Source organism: Myodes glareolus, chromosome 14 (assembly GCF_982192425.1).
Source record: "Myodes glareolus chromosome 14, mMyoGla1.1, whole genome shotgun sequence".
NCBI lineage: Eukaryota > Metazoa > Chordata > Mammalia > Rodentia > Cricetidae > Myodes > Myodes glareolus.
The window spans coordinates 59656400-59676786 of NC_142039.1; the positions used below are offsets into that span (position 1 = coordinate 59656400).

Consider the following 20387-nt stretch of genomic DNA (forward strand, 5'->3'; position numbering starts at 1 on the left):
AGCCTACACCAAGGACTCTTCCTGCCTCTTAGACTCCTATACCCCGGACACCTGTCTAAGCTTAAAGAGACCAGCAACAATCAGGCTACATGGGGCACAGCTTTGCCCAAATGCCCAACAGCAGACCGTCTGAACCTCTGGAGTGTGACACTAATGTGTAATCTGATCGCTCAAGACAGCACCCCTGGAGAGGGGCAGAGCATAGAAGTCATGGAGAGAAGATGTGTGCCAGTCAGGAGGGAGAAGCAGGAGGAACGGGAGTTCAAGGCCCTAAAATAAATGAATGAATAAATAGATAGATAAATAAATAAATAAATAAGCTCAAGCATGTATCTGTTTGCCGTAGCTTCCAGAACTGTGCCCTAGAACTAACAGGCTGACTGCCCCTGCAGGACTTCACAGAAGTGAAGTGTTAGCTTGTGGTCACGTGGGGAGCTGACTGGGATCACACAGTGGCCCTGGGCTTTAAACTAGAAGCCGTGCAGCGCAGGGAGCACAGACTTTCTGAGAAAGTCATTCAACACAGAAGAACCTGGGGTGCAGGTATAGCCAGACCAGGCCTGAAAAGTGGGGAGAACAGTAGCCAATGGTCACACCAGGCCGGTGTGGCCATCTATGAGTCTCAGAGTGACCTTCATGTGGGCATGCATGTGGGTACATGTATGTACAAACATGCGTGTGCAAATGTATGTACATGCCCATGGAGGCCAGATAAGCTCTGGTGACATTCTTCAGGTACCTTGGCTTTTGAGACCAGGACTCTCGCTGGCCTGGATCTCACTCAGTGGGCTAGGCTGGCCAGCCAGCCCCAGGGTTCCATCCTTTTCTGCTTCCCTAGCATTGGGCATTACGAGTGTGTGTGTCACCATGCCTAGCTTTACATGGGTTCTGGGGATCAAACACAGGTCTTCATACTTCTTCGGCAAGCACTTTAGAAATGAGCCATCTCCCCAGTCCATCATGGTGGCCTACTTAAACAGTGTCATCTGTCAGACACACCCCCACCGTGGGCCATCAAATCCCATCTACCCCACAAATGTACACGTCTGTGAATGTCAGGGAAGCCCTGTGTGTAAGTCTCTCTTGGTCTAACCCAAACACCTAGAGCATTCACTCTCCAGAGGATTTATTTATTTAGGCTCATGGCTTCAGGGGATTTTCATCCAGCATGGTAGGGAGAACATGGCAGAAAGGCTGGGTCTGTGGCATCACGTAGCATGGTGGAGTACGTAATGGACACTGTTCAGATGGTAACCAACCAGGTGGCAGAAATCATGACAGAGCCAAGTGTAAGGGTACAACCTTCAAAGGCCCCCCATAGTGACCTGCTTCTGCCACCCAGATCCCACCCACCCCCAACTATCACAGCCTTCTAACACAGTGCCACCAGCTGGGAGAACAAGCATTCAAAACATGAGCCTGTCGGGGGCATTTCAGATCCAAGCCAGAACAAGGAAATGGGATTCCAAATAGCAGGAGAAGTCTGACATGACGTCACTTGTCTGTCTTGCCAATCAGGGTAAGGGATTTCGGAAACCACACGTGCCAGCCAAGCCTTTCATCTCACCACTGGCCACTGCCACATCCCCTCTTTTTCCCCAGACTCTTCTCTGCCCACATTCCAGCTGTCCAAAGCTGAAGCCACTTCCAGAATTCTGGGGCCACCCAGCTTTAGGTGGCAAAGCTAGATTTGTCCATCCGAAAGGAGGATTTTTGGAACCCGTGTGCTAGGACTTGAAGCCTAGATGCTAAAGTAAGCAGTTTGCTGATTTTTCCACCCTTGCAAAAAGAACAGAGAAGATTCGAGGTGGCAGACAAGTTAGTTGTCAAGGGCTCCTAGGACAAAGCACCACAGTCTCATAGTGCTAGAGAGCCAGGAGAGCCTGTCAGTGTGGGCCCATATGACTCCCCCTGGGAGATCTGAAGGGAAATCTGTCCAGCATCTCTCCACAGCTTCTGGAAGGTTTTTCATCTCTTTCCTTTTTTCTTGTGGAATTGAATCCAGGACTTTGTGCGTGCCGGGTAAGCACTTTACCACTAAGCCACACCCCAGCCCAAGCCAGCCTTCTTAGTTTTCACACACTTTGATCATGTGGTGGATGTCTTTCTGTGCCTGGCATAGTCCACTGGCCCGGCTGCCAGGCCTGCTGACCATGTTGCCACACGTGACGGGAAGTTATTCCTTACGGCTGAACACGTTCTAGCCAGTGTGTGTGAGTTTCCCAGGCAAAGTCGCTAGGAAGAAATGAAATAGATGAGCAGAACAGGGGCGTGCAAGCAGCGTACGTCTGAGGCGTACCACAAGCTAAGTACATCCATGATGGCAGCAGACAAGGTCAGTGAGGGGGAGGGGTCAGCCAGCTGAAGAAGCACAGAGGACCTGAGACAAGGGGATAGGTGAGTTCCTTCTTGAGGAAGGAGATACAGAAACGTGTATCTGTATTGTAATAGTCTTTCCTGTACCTTTAACAGACAAGCCCCGCCCACTTCCTTCCCTGTCCACCAAGGCAAGAGGATCTTCCTTCCCAATCTTCCTTCTGCTTCCAGCCTAAGCCCCTTTTCGTTTTTCCTGGCTCTTTCCAGAAGACACAGCTTTTGCCTCTCTCCCTTCTCCCCTCCTCTCTTCTCTCTCTCTCTGGCTCTCTCTCTCTCTCTGCTCTTCTCCCTTCTGCCCTTCTCCCCTTTTCCTTTCCCCTCCATAACCCACTAAATAAGCACCCACTTTCTCTGCATGGCATGCCTATCTGTCTCTGTCTCTCATGGGCCTTGTGGCTCCCTGCCTGGGACCCGCTGCCCCTGTGGCTGCGGGGCCCTCAGGAAATGGCACTGGTTTTAGTTTTACCATTACATGTATCCCTTATCTGAACTTGGTCTCTGCAGTTTCGATATTCATGGCTAACCACAGTCCAAAATATATTACATGGAAAATTCCAGAAATAAACAATTTGTGTGAGTTTTAAACTGTGAGCTGTGATGGAACCTCGCAGCATCCCACTCCATCCCACCCAGGATGTGAGTCATGCCTCTGTCCGGCAAACCCGCTCCGTCTTTGCCACCTGCACCTGCTTGTCACTTGTATGTAGGAAAGGGGCGCCTTGAGTCCCCACCCCATCACTGCTTTTGCTCTTACTGGTCTTCCACCAAATAAGGATATTGAGAACAATTCTAAAAAGGAAATGGAAGTTTCCAAATGCCATAGCAACATGCAGCCTTCCTCACAAATGCCAAGAGGGGCAGTCTCTGCCGCCTCTTTGTATGTTCCTAATAATCACTTCGACTATGACTTCACCACTTCCTCGGAGCACTTATAGGCAAACTCAGTGACTTCTGCTATTCAACTGTCCTGTAATATAAAAACTCTCATCTCAGTGCAACCTTGGAGGGCAGGCAACACTTCTACCTGGGGTTGGGGTGACAGCCTGGTTGTCCCTCGGATGCCTTCTGGATAAAGCAGCCAGCCAGCCCCGCCTGTGGAGATGGAGCCAATGGCTCTCTACAGCAGAGCTAATTTTAAATGCTGGAATACAAAGCCTCCTGGAATGACTCCTTCTGACCTTGGAGAGTCAAACATCAGGGCAACCTGGGACAACTTGGACCAACTACAAGCAAAAAAGGGATTGCCTGAAGAATCAACCTGACATTCCTCAGCTTACAGAGTGCTGACGTCCTGCCCTGTATCATCGCTGTAAACTGAAAATATCCTAAGGTGAAAAGTGCACCATTTATTGTGCCTAGCCTGTGGAACATTCTAGCTTAGACCCTCAGAAGATAATCCTGCAGTGTCATGACTGTGTGACTGGCCAAGAGCTTGCTACGACCACTCTGGAGGGCCAAAAATGTGAGCCTACCTCTACCTTGTCTGATGGTTAGAGAGTTTGGAGGTTGCTCAAAATGGTTGACACATGATTTGGGAAGTGATTACTCGGTTCTTTATAGCTCATACTAGTAGATCCACTCCATCCTGACAGATGGTCAGGATATACAAGCATACTTCTGCTCCTTCTTTTGTAATATGAGGTTACTTGGGGAGTGGCTGCCTTCAGGATACTTGGTCTAAAGTGGCTTCACTGCCTAAACAACAGAATGCTAATGACTTGATGTCTCAAAGTGTTGAAGCAATTGACTGTTCAAGTTGTCCTTTGTATCATGTTAAAGCAGTCTTTTGTTGCCTTCTTCCCCCTTTGTTATCGGGTATAAAAGTGTCTGGAAAATTAGGAGCAGATGATTTCAGTACTCTCTGGACCACCCTTCCAGTACTATCCTGCAGTTTCTGTTTGATTATTTTTCATGTGTCTTAATATTCTTTACTTATATTTCTAAATCCCCACACCCCTACCCTGGCAAGAAGTGTTTTTGTCTAGGTTGGCCCCGACACACCACCCAACATCACAGGAGAGGCCTGGAGTGCTTATCACTGCCTGGGAAAGACCTCAAACCAAAATTCTACGTACCCCAAACCAATATTCTATGTATGCATCTTACTAAATGTGTGCTGCTTTCCCACCATAGTAAAGTTAAAAAAAAAATCATTAGGCGGGACCATTAAGCCATGTACAGTCCCTGCCTATACTGAAACTTGGCTTCTTGTGGTCCACAGCCAAATGTGAGGGCCTGAATTGTTCTCAACAGTTCCTGTCACTCTAGGCACAAATCTTACCCTTCCCTCACCGCACTCTCACTGGGAGCAGGTATGTGATTTAGTCAGAAGTCATAGCCACTGCCTTAAGTGTGCTTAATGGCGACACCACACTTGCTCCCACTGGTCTTCCAGCAATATTACTCCCTTACTTACAGGAGGCTGGGCTCCGGGGCATAGATAGCCACTGGGCTGCTAAACAATCCTGGGGTGACTTGAAACTCATCCCCCAGAGTGAAGCAGGGAAAAAGGCAGGTGAGAGAGAGCGTGCACGCACACATCACCACTGTCCCCCACCCAGTTCTGTTCCAGACACATCCCTCCATGGTCGAGAACGTCCAGCTGGGCCGTGACTTCCTTACTGATTTCCCCCTGGCATTTCCCCACCCCATTTGGAGGTGTGCTGGGGGTGGAACCCAGAGCATCACGCCTTCCAGGCAAGGACTCTCCTAACTGAGCTGCATCTCCAGCCACACCAGCACACTCTTTAATAAAGCTGAAGTTCCCGTGAGAACAGGCCCTGACCACAAATCCACTCCTAACACTCCCACTGGATGGCTTAGCTCTCCCAGCACCCAGAGGTGACCAAGAATGTGAAGGGCTGTCTAATGGCAAGCTTGTCACGAATCCAACTCTCTTATCACAGACCCAGTTGTTGGGGTCTTAATGTGTGTCTGCTCTGCTTGTACCAGCCCTGGATTCCAGACTCCCACATGGAAAGCGAATGAAAGCGAGTGTCCAGCAGACTGTTTGCAGGATGGAGGCACAGGGAGCTCTGCGTATTGTTTAGCAAAGGGAACCGTCCACCAGTAGCCAGGTCTCGTGCCCCCAAGCAGGTTGCTCCAAGCACAGTGTCTTACTTAACCAGGTGGGTGAAGTCCAAACACCAGGTCGTGTAATCATCTTGCCACACCTTGACATTAGCGTGGCTCTCACCTGTGGCTGGTTCAATCCAATGCGATGCTGGGGTGATGCCCATGCTAGGGACCAGCTTTGGCAATCCTGGCAATCCTGACCATCCTGACCATCCTGGCAAATCGTTAATAGACATTAAAGCTTCTCAGAACCAGAGGGCCCCGAAAGGAACTCAGAGTCATTCCCCTGGGAATACAAAGGAGGAACAAATTCAGGTGTGCCTAGTGTTGAAAATCTTTCTCCTTTGCCAGATGCTTCCAGCCCTCAACATGTGAAGGACTTTGTGTGAGCTGGTTAGTATGTGTGCACTGTATCCATGTGTAAACACACATATGTGCATGTGGAGGCCAGAAGCTGACTTCAAGCGTCGTCTTCTACCCACTCTCTACCTTCACTGCTGAGATTGAGATTGAGTCCCTTACTGACCCTGGGGCTCACTGTTTGGACCATACTGGCTCACTAGTACATCCCAGGGATCCTCCTGTCTCTGCCGCCATCTCAATCCCTTCCCATAGTGCCGGACTAACAGATGAATGTTGCCAGGCCCAACTTGATATGGGTTCCTGGGATCTGAACTCAGGCTCTCGCGCTGGAGTGGAAAGCAATTGACTCACCTTCCCCACCTTGGAAGGGATTTTGACGCTGTCTAGGCCCTAATCCACGGCCCTCAGCATGACCCAAAAGATCTAGGAAGAAAGGAATGGAAAAATAGCACAGAGGCCTGGTTGAGGTAGTAGCCTGGCTGGGCAACTAACTGGGCCTGCTGAGGTCAGGGAGAGGAGCTGGGAGTTCAGCTGTAAGCAACAAGAGGTCAAAGAGAACAAGGGCTCTGTCAAGATCACTCCGTCATGAAAAACACAGAGCCCCAGGAGAGCTTGGGACTTGATGGGAGAAAGCCTCCCAGAAGCTTAAGGGATGAAGACAATCAAAGACCAACCTTTCTTGTCATGGACCAGGAGCACAGTCTTCACTACTGCGGCAGTTTGAATGTCATTGGCCGCCATAATATCATAGGGAGTGGCACTATTAGGAGATTTGGCTTTGTTAGAATGGGTATGGCCTTGTTGGAGGAAGTACGTCACTGTAGGGGGTAGGCTTTAAGGTTCCTTGTGCTCAGGATACCGTCCAGTGTATCTCAGTTGACTTCCTGTTGCCTGCAAGGTGTAGAACTCTCAGCTCCAGCACCACGTCTGCCTGCATGCTGCCATGCTCCCCACCATAATGATAAAATGAACTGAACCCATGAAACTGTAAGTGAACCACCCCAAATAAATGTTTTCTTTATAGGAGTTGCCATGGTCACGGTGTCTCTTCACAGCAATGAAAACCATAAGACAACTGCCATTTCAGGGGACGGTGGTACAAGACTAACAAGGGAACCAACGGCATCAGTTAGAGCAGTGAGAACCAAGGGCAGGAATGTTCACTCCAAAGATACTGGACACTACGCTAAGGTCAGCAGGTTACACTCACCCCAGGAGTGAGGGTACTACATGGAGACCCACGCTGCGTGTTCTGTCCACTAAACCACACCCAGAACCTCTATTTTCACCCTCTCAAGTGAGAGAAACAGGCATGTATCACCTCAGTTTCACCACAGAGAACTTCCTGAACATTCTATGTCATGCAGGAAACAGTAAAACAATACCCTGAGCCCTACTGGAGTTGCCTCCAGTCTTGTGAGCATGTGTTTGCATCAAAACTACCAAATAAAAAAATTCATTTCCAGGTGACTTTCTGTCACGTTTTTAAAATGCAGGTTGAGGAGAAGGGACTGTATTGCCCTCCATGAGGTTGTTTCCAAGACTGCCTTGATTGAGGCAGAGCCACAGGGCGCAGCCAGGCTCCCCGCTTCGGTACCCACCTGGCATTGTGTCTCCTGCACTTGGCTACAGGCATCTCAAACCCAGAGACAATAATATCTTTGCTATTCCGTAGTCACCTCAGCACCGAGCAAAGTGGTTTGCGCTTAGCAACACTTGAATAAGTGTTTATTAGATGAATGGAGCAAGTTACAAAAGGTAATCTTTTTCAATATCCAAAATACAATGGGTCCTTGCAGATTCCCTGCAGGGACAATTACTGAATCATTTGCCGACGTCTAGATCTAGACACACAGGCAGCAGTGTCCTAACTTCTTTCAAATCACCACTTCTTAAGGTTTCCCCAATAATAGTATGTTTTCATAACTTCAAACAAACAAGCAGACTAGCTGGGGGTGGGGGGAAATCCCAACAGGAAGCCAGGCATCCCACCCGGTGCATGCTGCAATTCTGCCCTTGAGAGACTGAAGCAGGAGGATCATGAACTCAAGGGTAGCCTAAGAGCCATAGTGAGACCCTATAACCGTGGGTCTCAGCCTGTGGGTCTCGACCCCTTATGGGGAGGGGCAAATGACCCTTCCATAGAGGCTGCCTAAGACCATTGGAAAACACATATTTACATTACAATTCCGAACAGTAGCAAAATGACAGTTATAAAGTTGGGGTCCCCACAATATGAGGAACTGAATTGAAGGGTCGCAGCATTAGGAAGGTTGGGAAGCACTGCTCTATGCCAAAGAGTAAAAATAAGGTAGCAGTAGGAGTAACTCAGACTTAGGTCAGAGCTACACTAAGGCAAATATACAGAGAGAACTATACACAGAGAAAGAGAAAGATTCGAGAGAGAGAGAGATTATACAGAGAGGGGAAAGAGAGAGACACGTACACACCACACACATACAGACAAACATACCACCCACGTACACACATACAAGCGCTCACGTACACTTATCTGAAGCTGTTAATCATTTTCTTTTTAATCTGCCCGTTTGCTGATGTGGACGCATGGCAGGCACACTGCACAGAGACACAGTCTATCAGGGGCGGCCATCCTTCCCTGGCCGTCGCCCTACAGCCTACATCTCCATGGCCCTCTCACATAAGGAGAGCATGAAACTCCATCTGTCCTCACTATCAGCTGGATTCGTGCCTCTCCCAAAGCTGCTGGCACCCTAGCCCCTGACATCCGTGAAGGCTACCTTATTTGAAAATGAAGTTGCCCCAGTCAGAGTGGCTGACATCAGGGTAACAAATGATGGTGAGGCTGTGGGGAAAGAGAAAATCATATTCAGAGTGGTTGAAAGGGCAAACTGGTACAGTCATTACAGAAATCAGTAACAGGGTTTCTCAGATGCTCAAAACTGAGCTACTGCATGGTCCAGCCACAGCACGCCCGCACATACACCCAGAGAAAGCTAAGTCCATCCACCACGGAGATACTTGGGTATGCATGTTTATTGCTGCTACAGGCAACGATGAACAAGATATGGAACCAGGCTGATCAAACAGATAGATGCGTAAATAAAATGTAATACACACACACATAATTAATTGTAGGCATCTATAATGAAAAATGAATTCATGACATTTGCAGGAAAATGGATGGTACTAAAAATTTTATGTTAAGCAAATTAAGCCAGACTCAGACAAATAATGCATATTTTCTCACACATGCAGATATCACTATTTTAATGTGTGAGTATGTGTACACATGCATGCATATGGTAAAGGTCATGAAACTAGAAAGGGGGCCATGACGTAGGAGGATATGATTCTGGGAGCAGGAGTCTAGGGCAAGGAGGAAATGTAATACATGTGACAGGAAAGTAGAAATAGGTTCAGCAGGGGGTTGGGGAAAAGCAGGAGTTGAGCAGGGGACCAAGAATGCTGACAAAGAAGACAAATAAGAACAAAGTATAGATAAAAATTCCACTCATAAAACCCACGACTTGGTATGCTCATTTAAAAAGCTAACCGAAAAAAAAAAAAGGTTGTCACAGGCACAATTAGCTCAGATTAAGTCCTTAAGGTAGGCCCTATCCAATATGACTTGTATTCTCATAAAAGGGGGGAGATTCAGAGACAGACATACACACCAAGGAAACACCATTTCAAATTAAAATAGAGGCTAGGCATGGTAGCGTACATCTTTAACCCCAACACTCAGAGGCAGAGGCAGGCAGATCCCTGTGAGTTAGAGTCAGCCTTGTCTACATAGTGAGTTCCAGACCAGTTGAGCTACACAATGAGGTCCTGTCTCAAGAAAAAGAAGAAGAGGAAGAGGGAGAAGGAGAGGGAGATGGAGATGAAGATGAAGACGACGAAGAAGAAGAAGAAATAAACAAAATTAAAAACAGGCATAAGTGGATGCTGCTATGCACCAAGATCCCCCACAGACCCCCTCAGTCCTGAAGAGGACCACCCTCAAAGCTCCTGGATTTCCCTGGCTCCTGCCTTGCAAATTTAAACCTCTGTTGGTCAAGCACAAGTCAGTCCCTCTACATTTTGTTACAATGGCTCTTAGAAAAGAATACAAGCCCATCAAGTGGCTAAAACCTTCAAGAGCAACGTGCAATCTTACAGACAGCACATGCAAAGGATAATCCTTCCACCCTGTCACACTACAGGAAAAGAGATGGGACACTAACAGAGCCCTCCCCTGTCCTGCCATCTACGAAACCAAATCAAACCAAACAACTCCTGAGCCCACTGGTACAGCTCTGTGAGCTTAGCCAATTTAGGAGGCTGAGACAGGAGGATTACACATTCAAGACCAGCCTTGAACTACTTAGTGAGAGAGTTCATCTTAAAACGGAAACAGTAAAAACAAGGGCCAGGGATAGACAGGGCTCAGTGGCAGAGCGCATGCCTAGTGCGTGAGGCCTTAGGTTCAGTCAATCCCCAGTATCTCACAAACGAAAACAAGAAACAATTTTTAAAAATAAATAAGAAGTGCACACCAGCTCCTCTGAATGAGAAAAGTACAGCCCTGCCCGCCTGGGATCACATGGGTCCCCACACTCACATGTCATTTACAGAGCGGACACCTCCCGCTCTCCAGTTCACTAACAGTGTTCTCCACCCACCCACGTGCCACCCAGGTGGACAGCTGGCAGCCAGGAATGGATGTCAACACTGCCCAGTCCTATGTAGGCTGCAGAGAGGGAAGCGAGGGGACTCTAGGGAAGGAACCACAGAAGCTCCTCAGACCCCAGGGTCTTGACTTCACCTCTAGCTACCACTGACAGGAAAGTTCTAGTTGCGTGGAGGTGAAAACCCTCAAATACACGATGAATGCATTTAGGGGAGACTTTCTGCCATCTGATTCTGGGGCTCTCACTGGAGCTGGGGAGTGAATCATCGGAGGTGCTCAGACCTAGATCCCTCTGCACATGCACGATACACACATGCACTCGTGGCCCCAAGCTCTTGTCCTTGCAAGCATCTAGCAGGAGTGTATGCCTCCTGAGAATTCCGGAAGCTTGGCAGTGAGTGGATGAGTGTAGGGGTGTGTGTGCGGTGTGTGGGGGGGTCAAGTTTCTGACCCAGTTGAACTGAGGGCACACCCACAATTGCTTCTCTCAGAAGTCCCTATCACTGAATCACCTCAGTAATTCCAGACGCCACCCTTTGCCCTTCTCGGGTTTGGTTTCCTGAAAGGGAAAGCCAACCCCAGGCTCAGAGAAACTCAGAAGCTCCTTGTGAGTAGGAAGGAAAGCCACCTTGTCACTGCCTTTGCAGGCAGGCACCAAAGACCAGAGCAGTGTTATTTTAAAGAGGAAACCCCACCCTAGCTCACCGATGCTCTGACAGTTTGACAGGGGTGACAGAGATGAGAAGGGCTATCATTAAGCCATAACCATTGTAAACACCAAGTCCCCCACGGATGCCTGTCAACTGTCAATGCGTCACCTGACGTCCTGTCTGAACTCAAGAAGCCTGTAAGAAACAAACAGTTCTGCCCAATGAAGCTCAGACGCCCACACACAGAGCTAGAGATGAAACACTCAAAGGTCAAATTGTGATGTCACCTGCCTACACTACCTGTCCCCACACCCACACACTAGAATCTACCCCATCCATCACCGCCTGCATTCCCAGCTAGTCAGCCCTTGGGGGGCCATAGGAAAAGACTCAGTTTCTCACTCACTAACTGCAGAATCCTGATGTCAGGCGTGGGTGGGGTCTCCCCACCCATAACTAAGCCACAGCTGCAGCAGCCAACGCCAGCTGGGTGTCCTTTAACATAATTTCATTTTGACAGGGTGAGCCTGGACTTTGTGGCAGGTCCCATAGGCTGAGGGCTGAGCCCCAGGACTTTCTCCACATACGAACACACATGCTTTAGATGTTAACTACAAGCCCAGGCTGTCCTGTCTGCCTCTGGCTCTCCTGCTTTAAAATAGGGCTCTATTAAAAATAGTAAAAATAAAATAAATAGGCTATGAAATAGCTTAATGGTAGTGTACATAAACAGTCCTGGGCTCAATCCCCAGCATCACTTAAAAAACAAACAAACAAAACCAAATGAATGAATGAATGAATGAATGATTCCCGATTCTATATCTGAGAGTGATAGTGCGCATGTGTAAATCCCAGCATTTGAAGGATGCAGACAGCAGGATTGCATGTTTAAGGCCAGCCTGAGCTGTGTAGGGAGAGTGCGGCTCAAAATTAAATTAATTATTCAAACCAGGATTAGTTAATTAATTAAACCAAGGTTCCTGTCACCTCTTCCTCTGGTTCAATTAATATGCTTGAACAGTTCAGAGAACCCTGGGAAATGCGTCTAGTGGTTTATCAGAAAGGGTTGCAGGGCTAAGTGACAAAGTACTTGCTTCGTGTGAATGAGGCCCTAAATTCAACTCCTAATACACACACACACACACACACACACACACACACAAAGAAATTACAAAGGACACTAATCCTGGGGCGGGGGTGCTTGGAGCTCCTCCATGCCGTTCCGGAAGTGCCACTCCCTCGATGTGTTCCCCCCAGAAAAATGGGGGTCTATAGAGACTTCATTACAAAGACTTGGTGATAAAAGCCATCAAGAGTCAACTTGGGCTTCACCCTTTCTCTCTTTCTGGAGGCAGTGGGTAGAGCTGAGAGCCTCACCTCTAACCCTGCCAGTCTTTCCTATGACCGTCCTCAGCCTGAAGCCGTGCAGACGCTGCCAGTCTTTGGTCCATTCATTCGCTTTCAAAAGCCACTCAGCACTGTGTGATTCTAAGGCTCTTAGGACGTGTGCCAGGAAAAAAGAAGAGATATCAGATATCTGTGATCTACACTACCCCAGGATCCTTCGGCAGGACTTCCAAACAAGACAGGACTTGGCTCAGTGACTCCTCTAGCTTACCTACTATTCGGATCCATGAGTGTATATTGCTGGACATGATCTGGGCACAGCTGCCCGGGGCTGGGAGTTCTCTACACACTCGGCCCAGTTCCCACCCAAGACCATCCTCGGCTCAACACTGCTTGCCCCAATATGGATGTGGGGTGCAGGAGAACACAGACAGCAGTGCCTCCACCTTGCAGTGAAACCCCACAGTGTAAAAGCGACGTGAGGTTTCTGGGCTAGAGTGTAGCTCAGTCGTCCTTCAGCTGACTGGCATGCACAAGGCTCTATTCTCTAGTCCTGCGAAAGAAAAGTGGAGATTTTAGCTGAGCATGATGGTGTACGCCGTTAATCCTAGCAATCAGGAGGCCAAGGCAGGTGGGTCTCTGAGTTGGAGGCCAACCTAGTCTACAAGAAAAGACAGACAGAAAAAAAAGGAAGAAAAAATGGAGTTTTTAAGAAAATGCTCTAATCTTTCAAATATATACATATATATTATATATATATAATATATATATAAAACCAAGTGTGGTTGTACATACCTGCCATCCCAGCATTCAAGAGGCTTGGGCAGGCAGACACACATACACACACACACATGAGGGAGAAGGAGGGACAAGGAGGGGGAGGGAGGGGAGGGAGCGGGAGGGAGAGACCCTGTCCTGCTCCCCATCCACTCCTCCATCAAATTTTTGTTTATCAGTATTGCCATGGAGACAGATGTAGGCTTGTTTCACTTGCTTTTGTCCACTGGACACAAGTTAACTTTTTAACTACCCAGTGAAGCAAAATTGAAACACAGATACAGGCAGAACTTGAGTGTTCTTTTGCGACAGATGTTAATGCTGAGCAGCTGTTGACTCTTGACCTATGACCTCATGGGCTTTATGGACTGTGGTACCCTTACCATTCCAGAGTAGGCCTTAGAAGCCAGGACAGACTCCAGGGGTAAAAGCTGTCCCATTCAGTCCTCCAGGTACTAGTAAAAAAAAAAAAAAAAAAAAAAAAAAAAAAATTCCCAGATAAAATCAGGAGACTCAGAAACAACAAGGCTAACCCTGCAGGAAGCTGAGCTATGTCCTGCCCCACTTAGGGATCCAAGAGCAGGAAATGGGGAGCCCATCCAGAGCATTCTGTTGAAATATGGGGAACACTTCAGCCCCTCCCTGCTCCCAGTAACTAACAGGTAGGTTAGCAGGCATGGGGAAATCAAAGATGGAGTTTTCTGTCACAAATAAGAAACACATGGCCAGGGCTGCTCTGCCCACAGCTCAGTGGAGCACAACCTTGGGGCCCAGCTGAGGAAGTTGGGAAGGTGGCAAGGACAGCGCAACCTTCCCAGGCACACTCCCCACTGTGCATCCTGACTCAGACTTCGCCAGAAGCAAATGGGCACTTGCCAGGGATCTGAGCCATGGCCTGGAATTTTCCATGGCCTAAAATGGAAGAACGATGGCTAGAAAGACTCATGACACCAGAACTGCAGTCTGCAGATAGCAGGTGCTTGGTAACTATTTGTGGGTGAGGGTTAAAGTGGCCTTTCATTGAGCCAAGAGCCAAGGAGAGGGCTTGACTGCTCAGGGGCCAGTAGCCCCCAGTGGAGGGATGGAGAGTCACCGTCACACCCCCAGTCTAAGGCTTCGTGAGGTGGCTTGGGGTGCACCTGAGAAGCCCCTGAGCATGAGGGAGCCTGGTCTGGATAGTGCTTGGTTCTCTTCTTGGAACCATAAAAACAACTGATTATCGATAGAGCCAGGGCATCACTGCTATCTCTAACCTAAAGCTGAATATGACTCAGAGCAGGCAGCTGATCCTCCATGCATAGACAACCCCATGACTGATGTTCTCCACAGCTCAGGCAGAGCCAGTTCTTGCAAGAAAAACTGAACCTGGGGCCTTCCACTGGCTTGGTTGTGGGTGTCCTCAATCATTTTCTTGACTGTTGGGAGGACGGTGAAGCTGGGCTCTGGGTGCTTCTCACCCTTCCCATGAGGCATCTCTTTCTCTTAACTCCCATGCTAAACTATTACAGTCTCTCCTCCAACTCCGACTCAGCCCCCTAGGGTTCATCCTGAAATCCTGTTCTGCAGCAAAGTCAAGAATCCTGGCTTCACTTGAGTGGTGTCTCAGACAGGAACCTCATTCCGGGCTCAGTTCTTCCCAGCAAACACACCAAGCCAGACTCAGCCTTTGCCGAGCAAGCGGCAGCTCAGAAGACCAGCAGCCCACCTCTCAGAATGGCGGTTACTGTGACTGTCACACTGCCACATGAGTGTAACAGGGACAGAGAATCAGGGAATGCTCATCAGTGCTCCAGGCAGGCTTCAGAGAGTCAGGACAACACTTCAAAATCCTCAGCAAACAGTCTGAATTCCAACTGCCCTGGGGTCTAGAACGCCAGGTGTCTAAGTAAAACACTGGCCAAAAGCAACTTGGGGAGGAAAGGGTTAGTTACAGTGCCACATCACAGTTCCCTTCTGAGGGAAGTCAGGGTAGGAACTTGGGCAAGAAACCACCAAGCTTTTTGGCTGTGTTTCTAACTCTTCCATAACCACCTGCCTAAGAATGGTATCACCCACAGTGAGAGAGGTGCTCCCATCAAGAATGCCTATAGAGCTGGGAAGTGGTAGCTCGCCTCTTTACCCTGCACTTGGAAGGCAGAGGCAGATGGATCTAGCCAGGACAGCCAGAGTTAAACAGAGAAACTCCGTCTGGACAAAACAAACAAACAAAAAGGAAAGCCAACAGACACGCCCCCAGGCCAATCTGATAGAGGTGATTCTTCACAGGGGGTTCTCTCCGCCCAGATGACTCTGGATTGTGAATGGGTAACATAAAAGCAAATAGTACTGCAAGCAAAATTCTAGAGCCCCAGGTCGTCCCATCCCAGGTGATCTACTTCTCCTCCCTGAAGGGTCCGGTCTGTTTAACAAAGTGACAATAGGTAGATTAGCAGGAGAAAGGAGAGAGCTTCATTAACATGTGTGGGGACATCACTCAGGTGATTGCCCGAGAAGCAGCGAGATTCAGAAACACACCACCCTCCCCCATAAGCAGAGGGAGAGATGTGACATCCTTCATAAGAGCCGATATGTAGCACCTCCTGTCACTTCTGGCCTGGATGAATATTATTGTCTTCACACCACTTGCCAATTCACCTTCAGTCAGGTCAAACATGAGGGCTGGGAGCAGAACCCACGCAAGCTCTGCCAAAACCAAGCCTTGGTACATGGGGCCAATCCCTCATTTCCCCAACAGGATTCTGAAATCATCGGGAAACCTGACCAGGCTGGAATTTAAACAAACTCAAGTTCAAGCTGAACCACTGGCTTACAAACGTCATAGGACACCAACAAACATGTGGCTCAACCCGGGCCCCCAGTCCCCACCCTCATCCTCCTGTCGGTCAGCCCCAGTCCGGCCAGTAGACTTGCTCCTTTCAATCAGGAAGCAACTGATGGGCTGCTGGAGGTGTGGCTCAGTGTAGGGAGTGCTTGTCTAGCAAGAAACAGCTAGGGCTTGCATGTAAGCCAGGCAATACATAAACCAGGCAAAACGGCACACACACACACACACACACACACACACACACACACACACACACACACTGCAATCCCAGCACTCAGGAGGCAAAAGTAGAAAAATCAGAAGTTCAAAGTCATTCTCAGCTCCATAGTGAGTATGAAGCCAGGCTGGGCTACCACAAAAGGAGCAATCAGAGCAAAACATGCCCAGCATCACCTGCTCCTTACAAGTTGCCCTCACAGAGTTCAGCAAGTCAGTGCCCAGGAGCTGCCGAGATGTCATTAGGTGGAGAGCACCCATCTTTCCGAGCACAGTCTCACATGGTGAGCAATTAAGCAGCATGAACGGAGGAAGAAGAAGGTCTAGGAGCATTCAAAGAGGCAAAGCACAGTTACCTGCAACACAGTCCAGCACGCTTCCCTAACTGTATCATAACATAGCATAGACATCTCCAGCGGGGTTTTTTCAGACCCCCAGGATGTAGAATAGAAGACCCGGCAAGGAGTGTTGCTTAGAGGTTTTGTATGGACGTAGGCATTATTGCCTTTTTGCTAGGCAGTACCCTGAACCTTGCCACGGGAGCCACAGGTTAGTCTAAGTGAAACTTTAAATAATTTAGATGAGCAAAAATTTACATTTAAATGAACTAAAACTTACGTCCAGCTCATCATTTGCACTAACTATAACTGGGGGATCTAGGGCGGGGCTCCTCTGGACAGAACTGTCCGTCATCACAGAAGCATCCGCTGGGCAGCACTGTTTCAGCTCGCAGGACTGGGCTCTCTTATCTCCCAGCAGGTACCCGCACACTTGGCACTGTAAAAGGGGTGCAAGAGGTCATGGCCGGTACCTCTACTTCTTAGTAAAATGGAAAAACTAGGATGTTCCATAGGCCATCATATGTCAGGGGAAGAAGGGTGCATGCCATGAGACCTCGATCCCTCCTTATTCATCTATTAGATACAGGCTGCCCTGCCCTGGTGCCTGAGTGATCCCGTGCTTACTCCTTTTCCCCTTTCCATATGACTGATCCGGAGCACGAGTTCTCCTCCGTAAGTGAATGTTCATGTGCTTCCCCTAGAATCCATTTCCTCGTGGCATAGACCCGGGCAACTGGAGAGCTTCATATACTCATCGGGGCTCCTGTCTCCATAGGTGGGAAGTGGCACATACACTCAGCTGAGCCCATGCCCAGCTGTGTGAGAGAGGAACAAAGGCTCACCATAGCATCCACAGCAAAGACCATGAAGTGCCCAGATATGAGTCTTGCTCCCCTGGATCATAGGTCTTCCCTTGCCAGCTATGGTTATATAGTACTATAGTGTGTGGGCACACGCGCACACACATACATACACACACACACACACACACACACACACACACACCATAGAGGGCTTGTTCCCCCACTATGATGATTCCATGTCTATGTGGACAAGCCACAATATTCAAACATATAGTCAAACCCATTTCTAAATGTTTTCTTCTTCTTCTTCTTCTTCTTCTTCTTCTTCTTCTTCTTCTTCTTCTTCTTCTTCTTCTTTTTTATGGACGATTCTTGTTGAAATCTGAGTAAAGTAGATTCTCTGAACCCCGTGGGTGGACCTCATCCAATCCTTAATTTAAAACGTTTTTTAAAGGCTGACCTGTGAAAAGACAGCCTGTGGACCAGCAGGGCAATTCTTCCCTAGGGCTGGAGTGGCCCACTCCACTCCCAAGCCCACTGGCTGTGTTATTCTCTTTCCCCCAGTTCTCTCTGTCCTTTTCCCTTCCTACTTTGACTCTGTTTCCCCTGGAGAGCCCAGGTTTCCTTGACTTCTCGCTTCATCATTCAGTGCTCTCTCAAATGCCTCCTCCTCTTGGTAACCATCCCTGATATCCTCCACCAGAAATAAGAGTTCTTCCTCCTGGGATCATTCTGGTATTTTATTGCTGATATCCCTTCTGTGAATGCATATCTGTATGCTAGTGGGGGTGCATGCTTGCATGTGTGCATGTATAAAGTGCATACCTGCATGCTAGTGGGTGTGCATGCCTGCACGTGTGCATGATGCACGTACCTGCGAGTTTACGGGTATATATGCCTGTATGTGTGCATGTATAAAGTGCATACTTGCATGCTTGTGCATGTGCATGTCTGTATGTGTAAATGTATGATGTATATACCTACATGTTTGGGGATATGCATGTGTGCATTATGATATACATACCTGCATGCTTGTGGGTATGCATGCTTGCATGTGTGCATGTATGAGGCTGGTGATTGAACCCAGGCCATCCGGTGTGCTAGGCAAGCAATTTAACACCAACTACATTCCAGCCCCTATGTCACATTTTCACAAACAGCACTGTGCCTCATATTACTGTTAACCGATCTATGCTTATTTAAAACCCAGTCTTCAAAGCCCGGTTCACGAATCAGCTACATCCATCTCTTATGATGCAGGCCAGAGATGCTTCTTGGGCCACCTCGAACCTACAGAGCTTAAATCTACAGGGGGCGCCTCTGTATGTCATACTTTGTAAACTCTGCAAAGTATGGCATGTGCCCCTTGCAAGTGAGTGCTTCTTGATTCAGAGAGAAAAAGAAAAAAAATCCATACCTTCTGCTCTATCGTGAAAGAATAGGATCCTATCCCAGGCGGGACAGTATGCTATCAACATACCCAAGGATCTCACAGGTAAAGAAGCAGCATCAGAGGTCACTAGCATAAAAAGAATGACTCCGTTTAGGATGGATTGTAGGAAGCCAGGTCGTACACAAAAACCATCGAACACTGAAACGATGTGTAAAACGAGTCCTGGGAAAGATCTGTGCCACCCCTGGCGTAGGGTGACCCAAATGTGACCTGCGTGGCAGCAGATGAGCTTCCATTGGCTCCTCGGCTCTCTGCTGAGCCTCATGACTCACGGTTACATAACGTTTTTGGAAGCTACGAGGCAATACTGTGCCTTCTGTGGGTGGCCATATGGCCTGGGTTTTCATCATAGTCAGGAGAAGGCAGATGTAAAAAACAAGAGAAATAAACCTGATCGCTTTCCCTTCAAGTGAGCTGAGTGATTAGGGGTCTGAATCAGTAGAAAAGGCTTCTCATTCCCTGAATGTCCTCTGGCTTTTAGAACAGTGAGGGCATTCCTGAGAGCCAGCTGCAGCAGAGGGTGCCAGGACAGCACCTACTAGCTGCAAGCACCTCTCCAACTTCAGTTGTTATCAGCTATCTGACCCGGGCTTGGCCACCACCACTCTGCTCAGGACGTGCCAAGAGCACATTGTTCCCTAGTCTGGTGGAGCCCATACTTACGGAGGATCTAACAGAAAATACTAACACATCTCCAACACCTACTGGGCTGATAAATTTGTGCCCAGAAATTATACAGAACCCCCACTGAACTGCCGGTCTGGCAGTGGGTGGGAGCAGCTACCCACACGGATGCGTTCTCAGCAGTGTGCTTAAAGAAATTCTACAAAAACACCACCGAGGGCACAACACACATGGGCTGGTGTACTGTGTGCACATGTATGCTTCTACCACACAGGTGCATGCATGCACACACACACGCATGCATGGACAAGCGTGTACACACATGCACACACCACAGACACACGCACACAGTACTAACAAGCAGCCTTTCCACTAATCCTCATAAGTCCTATGACTTTGCCCTGGGAATTCATCTCCTCCCTCGCAGAGAGAGGGAAGGTCGCTTCCTGGTACAGAGCCTACGGAGCCAAACTGTTGTGTTTATCTAAAGGACTAAAGAAGAAGCAGCAGCCAAACTCATCAACTACATGACAGAAATGGCAACGAAACTGCCCCTAAAAATAGCTGCAGAACCAAATGATTGGGTCCATTGGTGCAAGTTATTCGAATTGATATTCAAAGTGGGAACTAAACTAGAGAGGTAGTTTTAAAATCTACTCTAGCACCTGCCTGTTACAGGAAAAAAACAAACAAGCAAACAAGCAAACAAACAAACAAAAAACTCAGTTGCAAGAAGGCCACCGGCTCAAGGTGTGGGAATGACGACCACCACCCTTCCAGCCTCCCGCACCACCTTTTCTGTGCTCGGCTTGCTACCCAGGACTGTCTTGGCTTGAGGCTCTCATTCTATGGTTTTTGGTTTTATTGCTTTTGTTTTAATGTTT

At 48.4% G+C, this 20387-nt stretch overlaps 1 protein-coding gene across 6 annotated transcripts in view; it reads right to left on the reverse strand.

Annotated features, from left to right (window-relative positions):
• Gfod1 (Gfo/Idh/MocA-like oxidoreductase domain containing 1) overlaps positions 1 to 20387 on the reverse strand; it is a 101394-nt gene that overhangs the window by 63825 nt on the left and 17182 nt on the right. For 2 of the 6 annotated variants that reach the window (XM_085699427.2, XM_087896545.1), the window contains exon 1: positions 18844 to 19050. The exons of the other annotated variants lie outside the window; for them this stretch is intronic. In XM_085699427.2, coding sequence (XP_085555553.2) covers positions 18844 to 18952 — 109 coding nt within the window. In that variant the 5' untranslated portion in view covers positions 18953 to 19050. Of the gene's footprint in view, positions 1 to 18843; positions 19051 to 20387 lie in introns of those variants that run through there. 6 annotated transcript variants of the gene reach the window in all.